Genomic DNA, 8,294 nt, shown 5'->3' on the forward strand with positions numbered 1-8,294 from the left:
TCTCTTTTACTCTAAGTAATAATACATACCAAAGGCTTTTTCCCCCTTACAAGGGAGGTAACCAAAAAACAAAAGCATAAAAAACACTCCCACCCATTCCATTCTCAACATACTCCACTCCCATCCACCCCCTTCCCTCCTTCTTATCTTGACACCTAATAAACACAGAAAATGTGATCAAACCAGTTCACAGAATCTGGGGATAACTCATGTACAACTACAAAAAAACATATATACCGGTGATCAAGATGCTGATGCCGGCATCCTCGTGTACCCACTCGCACCTCATGATGTCTATGTAGCTGTCATCATACCAGAGTGGTTAATATCTTCACCTCTATCTGGATGTACACACCCAAAAAGCTGGCACTTGGTCTCTGGACTAGGTCCAAGATCTTCCTATCACTTTAGATTATTCTTACACTTTTTACATACAGGGAGCTAACAACCAACAAGTAATCCCCTCCTCCTGTTAGTTGGTGAAAAGACAGACTGACAGTAATGCAACAGTCTAGAATTCTTCCTGGAGGTCTATGGGAGGGCCTGAGGACCAAGGCTAGCTATTGTGGGACAGTAAGTTTTCTGTGAAATGAGGTAATATTATTATTCAGTTTGATGCTAGGCTTCATCACTGTGGTACTCTACGGGAAAAGGGGCCTATCCCTGGGAACTTCTTCCATATCTGGTAGTATTCAACTTCTTTGGTTATTTCACTGATCTCTACAGCACCATCAGGGAATATAGTTCAGTTAATAATGGTAAAACAAAATGACTTACTTCTTTCACATAGGCCTTGCCCTTGACTGAATAAAACTATCTAGTATAAGCTTGAACAAAATTTTTATTGGGTGTACATCATTGTAACTAAAGCTGGTTGTTATGTACTTTGGTTTGCCAGCAAAAGAATTTACTGAGCCCCTAACCAAGGGCCTTGCCTTTATTAGGTTAAAAACTTTTGGCATTGGCCAGAACATGATCTGTTAAGGGTATTACCATAATTCCTCTCCTGGTCCACAGATATAAATAAAAAGAAAATGACACATTACATGTCAGTTTCTTATACCTGTTTAAATAACCAAATAAGTCTCTGTCAGAATGCCTATTTCATTTGTAATTTCCACCTAAAAGTCAAATTACCTCAGTCCAATAAATAAGCAACTATTAGCTAATTGTAAAAACTCAATTATCAAAATCCCTAAAATGAAACTCTTCAATTACCCTTGTATACTGTGGAATGATACATAGATTTACTATGAGAGGCACCACTATGTAATGGTGGGTTCCTCTCAGATGTTCCATGGAGTCCTCTTTCTGGTCTCTCTCTTGGAGGCATGACACCATCAAACTCCTCTCTTGCTCTTGCCTCACTCCTTCTGTCCTTTGATATGTGGCGGTCACCTTCACTTAACTTCTCCCAGATGTCCCTCCTATCTCCTTCACCAGTGACTCTATCTCTGGTATCTCTTCTTTCTCTTTCAGTACCAAATCTTTCTCTCACATCCCTTCTGTCTCCTTCACCCCCACCTCTATCTCTTGTATCTCTTCTGTCTCCTTCATTGCCTAATCTGTCTCTATCTCTCCTCTCTCCCTCACACATATTTCTATCTCTGACATCTCTCCTTTCTCCTTCGAAAACTCTGTCTCTGCCCTCTCTTCTATCACCTTCACCACCAACTCTTTCCCTACCCTCTCTTCTCTCATCATCAACTATTCTCTCCTTACCATCTCTTCTTTCCACTTCACCACTACTTCGTTCTCTGCAATCTCTTCTGTCAATTTCACTACTACCTCTCTCCCGAATTTCTCTCCTTTCTCCCTCTCCACCAAATCTTTCTCTTCCATTTCTTCTGTCTCCTTCACCACCATGTCTGTCTCTAGTATCTCTTCTATAACCTTCTCTGGTATCTCTCCTGTCACTGTCATCAACTCTGTCCCTACCATCTCTTCTGTCTCCACTCCCACCATGATCTCTTCGATTTTCACTTCTCCCACTTTCAATTAGAGATTCTCTTATAGTTGACAAAGTTACATTTGCCCTCCTGTCCTTTGTCACTCCACTGTTTCCATCATATCGCTTCCCTTGTGAGTGGTGTCTTGATGAACTCTCTGCAGACTTGGAGGTCTTCAGGTCCCAGTGTCTATCTCCACTCTGTGATGCCTTATACTTCTCATCATCACTAAGATCTTCCCCTTCCATTAGCTCCTGATTGTACTGCTGCCTTTGATCCTGGTGTTTCTCCTCCTCACTCTTGTTGGATCTCCTATTACTGCTTCCCCTTCCAACATACCTGCCCTGGATTTTCAAACTCTTTTCAATTACTCGCTTCTGATGGTCAAGTTGTGGGAATAATTCTGCAAAACATAATACAATTTTAGTGTTTGAGTGACATAAAAGTTACAATTAAATGATCAATAAATATTTCAAATAGTACCATAAAATGAGGCAATTTTTTTTACCAGTATATTTTTTCCCCCACCAGAATGGCATTTGAGGCCTAAAGGTAAAGTGATGGAAGTGTATTTATTTTTCATATATATCATGCAAATAAATATAACCTGGACTGGGGTACTGGCTACATCGTTACAGCTGTATACTTTTGTAGTTTTACTCATCAGTCTACCTTTGGAATTAAGCAAAGCTTCCTTGGCAGCATTCATCTCTGCTTGCTGGATTGAGTGGCCTGAGGCCTTAGCCATACGCTGCCCACGGAAATACACAGCCACTGTGTACACTCTTGTGTTAGTTGGTCCTTTGCATTCTATCACCCTGAAGAAGAGATGCAAACTGAATATGGGAAAATTAGTTTTATAATGAGAAAGAATATACTCTACAGATCCTTAATACAGAACAGATGGAGTTCATAACAGCAACATTCTTAGATCTCTTCTCATGTCAGGGACCAATGATGAGGACCTGCAGGTAGTGGTCCTGCAAGATGCTTATCTTCAAAATTCACCAACACCCTCACCTTCACCAAGAGGTGCAACCATTATGGTCAAAGGGAATGCAGTGAGGCAATGCACTTCCACAGTAGGGTCCAAAAGCTAAATTTGATTTATCCCCATGACTTCATCATATGATGAGTCCCCTCCTCACCCACTCAATAAAATGAGAACCTATCTTTAGGCCATGTTATCTATTCACCCATTCACAATCTCTCTACATTAATTCCTATCTTTTACACTATCTCTTCTCTGGTTGACAGATATTACGTGTGTATCCACAACCTCCTATCCCCTATTTATCTACCTCTTTCTTGGTCTACCTCTCATGTTAGATCCATCTACTTCTGCTTTCCACACTATATCTGCTATTCTTTCTTCATTCTTTCCATATGCTCAAACCACCTCATTATTCTGATCAATTCTATTTGACAGCTTTCTTTCCACCCCTTTTCTATGCCTCATCTCCACATTTCTTACTCTTTTCTTATAACACCTATCATATTTCTTAAACACTTTGCTGGAGTGTTCATTTGTTGTCATTTGGCCGAGGCAGCTATATTAGATTTTGTGTGGTTCAGTGAACAGACACCAGGTGGTAGTGTTGTTGAGCTGCTATGTGGAATGCTGGGTCCCCAGTGTAAAGGAAGAGGTGATTAGAGCAGGGTTGGAGAGAAGACTGATTGGAGCTAATACTGGTAGCAGAGTGTGGCCTCTTCTAAGTGTCCTCCTAAGTTTAATAATGAATCTGAATGTGAAAATTGGAAAAAGGATATAAACATATGGAGTGAGTTAACTGATTTACCAAAAGATAAGCAGGCATTGGCTACATACTTATTAACTGGCTGGGCTAGGATGGCATCTTTTGAAATTGAATTAACAGTTTTACTGTAAGAAAACTGTTTTTTAACCTATTTTCTCCTGGATATGAGCAGCTCAAGATCGTTGGGTATTTTACACTTGGTGATTTGTTGACCCAAAAACCTTCACATGCCAAGTTGCATGTCAATTGGGCCAGCGGTTTGGATTTTATTGATTATTTCTAAATTAACAACAGTTGCCATGGCAACATGATAGTTGTTGTTGTTGTCGTTCCCTAGACTGTCTGTCCGAGCAGTCCCGTCTGTTGTTAGTAAGAATGGTATAAGAGGAAGGTCCTGCATTGTTAATGACATGTTCAGGTGATTTATTGACCCATAAAACCTTCACATGCCAAGTTGCATGTCAGTTGGGCCAGCGGTTTGGATTTTATTGATTATTTCTAAATTAACAACAGTTGCCATTGCAACATGATAGGTGTTAGTAAGAATGTTATAAGAAGATCCTGCAATGTTATTGACATACTCAGGTGATTTGTTGATCCATAAAACCTTCACATGCCAAGTTGCATGTCAAGTGGGCCAGCAGTTTGGATTTTATTGATAATTTCTAAATTGACAACAGTTGCCATGGTAACGTGATAGGTGTTAGTAAGAACGGTATAAGAGCAAGGTCCTGCAATGTTAATGACATGCTCAGGTGATTTATTGACCCATAAAAACTTCACATGCCAGGTTGCATGTTAGTTGGGCCAGTGGTTTGGATTTTATTGATTATTTCTAAGTTGACAACAGTTGCCATTGCAACATGATAGGTGTTAGTAAGAATGGTATAAGAAGAAGGTCTTGCAATGTTAATGACATGCTCAGGTGATTTATTGACCCATAAAACCTTCACATGCCAAGTTGCATGTCAATTGGGCCAGCGGTTTGGATTTTATTGATTATTTCTAAATTGACAACAGTTGCCATGGCAACATGATAGGTGTTAGTAAGAATGGTATAAGAAGAAGGTCCTGCAATGTTAATGACATGCTCAGGTGATTTATTGACCCATAAAACCTTCACATGCCAAGTTGCATGTCAATTGGGCCAGCGGTTTGGATTTTATTGATTATTTCTAAATTGACAACAGTTGCCATGGCAACATGATAGGTGTTAGTAAGAATGGTATAAGAAGAAGGTCCTGCAATGTTAATGACATGCTCAGGTGATTTGTTGACCCTTAAAACCTTCACATGCCAAGTTGCATGTCAGTTGTGCCAGGGGTTTGGATTTTATTATTTCTAAATTATCAACAGTTGCCATAGCAACATGATAGTGTTAGTAAGAATAGTATAAGAAGAAGGTCCTGCAATGTTAATGACATGTTCAGGTGATTTATTGACCCATAAAACCTTCACATGCCAAGTTGCATGTCAATTGGGCCAGTGGTTTGGATTTTATTGATGATAATCTGAAAATTGACAACTTCTTGGTTGTCATGAAAAGGCAAATATGGTATGATGGAGATGTCTCACATTGTTTTTGACATGCTCATGTGATTTGTTTATCCATGAAACCCAAGTATTCTGAATTTTAATAAAATTGGACCAGTGGTTTAGAGTATGTGCATTTCTTTACCGAAATCTTGACAAATTACCACCCTTAATTCTAACATTTTGTTATGGTAGTCTAGCCAAAAATGCGGACTAAAAAATAATTCCAAAAATCGTATCTCCCTTATTTATCAAGCTATTCCAAAAATTTAAAAAGCATTTTGTTTCTAATAAAATTGCCTTTCATATGCAATAATAATTTAAGGACTAAAAAAAAAAATGAAAATTTTGTGCCCATACCTACACTATGCACTGATAGCTCCCTTCCCACCCACCCATTTTTCTGCCTTATATTAATATTTCTCACTCTATCCACTTTTGTAACATCTACTGAGGAAGGAAGGAAGGAAGGAAGGAAGAAGAAGAAGAAGAAACAAAAAATATCATGCTCTTACTTGTAGATGGGTATGTCTGGCTCTGATCCATTCATAGTGCGCAAGGTAAGGCAGCACTGCTGCAGTTTACTCTTTGGATCATTCCAGTCTTGGTTCATGATGAAGAGGTGCAGACGGGGGAAGAAACACACTTGACAGAACGCTCGGCAGTAGTCTAGCCCCTATAGACATCATGGAAAATTATCAGGAAAAAGTTCAAGTGGGTAAACAAAAAATAAATATCACCTTTGCAAATGTCACTGCATCAAGAAAAACATACATACATATACCAACAGGCTTTTTCTTCTTAATCAAGGAGGTGGCCAGCCAAGGCATCACCTACCCTTCACCCATCCTACATCAATTTGTTTTTGTTAGCTACTTGTGGATGAAGGGCCATTCTTGTCCCTTATCCACTGCTCAGGTCAGAAACAATGCAGCAAGATACAGCACAATACCAGAGCCTGACAGCTGAAGTTTCATTATACATTGACTCCTCACCACCATCCCCAACTATTTTGTCTTCAGCCATTAAAGAATACTAGAGCTGGTTTGTAGGGATTCACTAAAGTCCATATAACTTTAACTGCAAAAAACTTATGGAAGCCATACCCCATGAAGATATCTACATTTTTCATCTACTGATATATACTTACTCTATCTATATAAAATGCTCCTAAAAATGCCTCCAAAAGATCAGCCCTGTCTTTAGTTTTGAGTTCTGTTTTCAAATGGGAGTAAACTGCATATTTGGTCATCCCTAGGTCATCACACACAACTGCTTGAGTGCGATTGTTCACTAAAGATGAACGCAAAAGCTGTGAAACAATTATGTAGACATAAATAAAACATAATAAATGTCAGTATAATTAAAAACTTCCTTACCAGTGAATACCTGACATCTAATAACAAAACAGAGGATAAAGCCACTAATACTTTACTTAATGGGTAGACAAAATAATTTAATTTCTCTTTCATATAGGTGGCTATGTGTCATGAAGAAAGTTGTAAATTACAAATAACATGAAATAAAAAAGAATTATGATGAAGGAGACTACACATTTCAGTATTACAAAACATTATTCATCAATTCTAGGGAAGTTAAAGACAGGAAGAGATGGATGGGGTAGAATATAAAGATCTTACTGAGAGATGTCCTTCATGATGTTCTGGGAAGTATCGGTACAGATACTCTGAAGCCACAAGCTGCAATACTGTATCTCCTAGAAACTCTAGACGCTGATTGGACCCTAATGTTAAATTGTTAATACCGATGCTTCGATCAGTAAATGCACGAGCTAACAATCGAATATGACTGAAGGAAATGCCTATAGAGTCTTCAAAATCTTTTAATTTCTGAAAAATAAATCAAAAGATCAATATGAGAGGGAGAGCAAGGAATAAATGATAATGCTCATAATGTTACTCAAACTTAATGGTTTGACAGTCAAAGATTTCCTTAAACTGAACATTATTCTCTGGCACTGGTGTCATTATCATATATAACTTATATATAAAAAGTAATGAAGAGGAAAAGTCATAGAGAAAAGTCTATCTATCAATATACCAGAGGCTTCTTCCCCATTATAAAAGTAGCCAGCAAAGGCATGCAACCACCCTCACCCAATTCTGCTTCCATCACCCTTTTGTTTCTCTCTCATCTTACTGGGGTACTGACTGCATGTTACCATGTAGTAGTGATTGCATGGCAGCATGCAGCTGATGCTTGTGAGACTATTTTCAGACACCCCTACAGGCTGGAGTTGTACAATATTTATCTATATTGGAGTAAAACATACTTATAAATGAATGATGTTACTTTTGTACAACAAATGTCCCTCCTTTATGCTGTTCTCTTGAAACTGTCCTTTCCCATATTTATGAATATATATTTTCTCATCCTCTGTGGTATGAGGGTAAAAAAATTCTGCCACCATGATTCCCATGGGAGTTGTAAAAGGTGACAAAGTAGGATGGAGTAATGGGATTAGGGACCCAGCTCACTGTATGGTTATCCTAAAGAAATCATGAAGAGAGAAAAGTACATACATATACCAAAGGCTTTTTCCCCCTAACAGGGAAGGTAGCCAAAAAACAAAGGCATAAAATCCACTCTTACCCATTCCATCCCCACATACTCCACACTCATTCATCCTCCCTCCCACCCTCTTAGCTTGGTTCCTCCTGGATGATGGGTTATCCCTGCATCTTGCCCACTGCCCTGGGTAAGAAGCAGTGTCGCAAGACACAGCACATCCACAGCAAGGCTGCTCCATTAAATCGGCAACCCCCCCTCCATCCTCTCATGCAGAAAAAGAGAAGACAGAAAATCCTTTGGGCTGTGTCAAAATATTTTTTCATACATATTCCCTCACTCCCCATGCACTCCCTTCCATGCATCACAGCACCATCCATACACAACCATTCTCCATTCACATCTCTCTTGTGTCTTCTCTCTTCCTTCCTCAACAGATATTCCCCTCTTTCCCAATGCCCCTTATACCATATCCATCCATCTTCTCCTTGGTTACCCCTCATGTTCACTCCTTCCACCTCTGCCT

General features: G+C 39.1%; 1 protein-coding gene across 3 annotated transcripts in view; it reads right to left on the reverse strand.

The window, feature by feature from the left end:
• Positions 1-823: 823 nt before the first annotated feature.
• drosha (ribonuclease 3 drosha) overlaps positions 824-8,294 on the reverse strand; it is a 76,879-nt gene continuing 69,408 nt past the window's right edge. For all 3 annotated transcript variants that reach the window (XM_076191757.1, XM_076191758.1, XM_076191759.1), the window contains exons 19-23: positions 6,880-7,089; positions 6,390-6,551; positions 5,755-5,915; positions 2,622-2,767; positions 824-2,352 (exon numbers count right to left, since the gene is read on the reverse strand). In XM_076191757.1, coding sequence (XP_076047872.1) covers positions 1,211-2,352; positions 2,622-2,767; positions 5,755-5,915; positions 6,390-6,551; positions 6,880-7,089 — 1,821 coding nt within the window. In that variant the 3' untranslated portion in view covers positions 824-1,210. The remainder of the gene's footprint in view (positions 2,353-2,621; positions 2,768-5,754; positions 5,916-6,389; positions 6,552-6,879; positions 7,090-8,294) is intronic.

This window comes from Oratosquilla oratoria, chromosome 10, assembly GCF_046742065.1.
Source record: "Oratosquilla oratoria isolate Oo_2021 chromosome 10, ASM4674206v1, whole genome shotgun sequence".
In the NCBI taxonomy this organism is placed as follows: Eukaryota; Metazoa; Arthropoda; class Malacostraca; order Stomatopoda; family Squillidae; genus Oratosquilla; species Oratosquilla oratoria.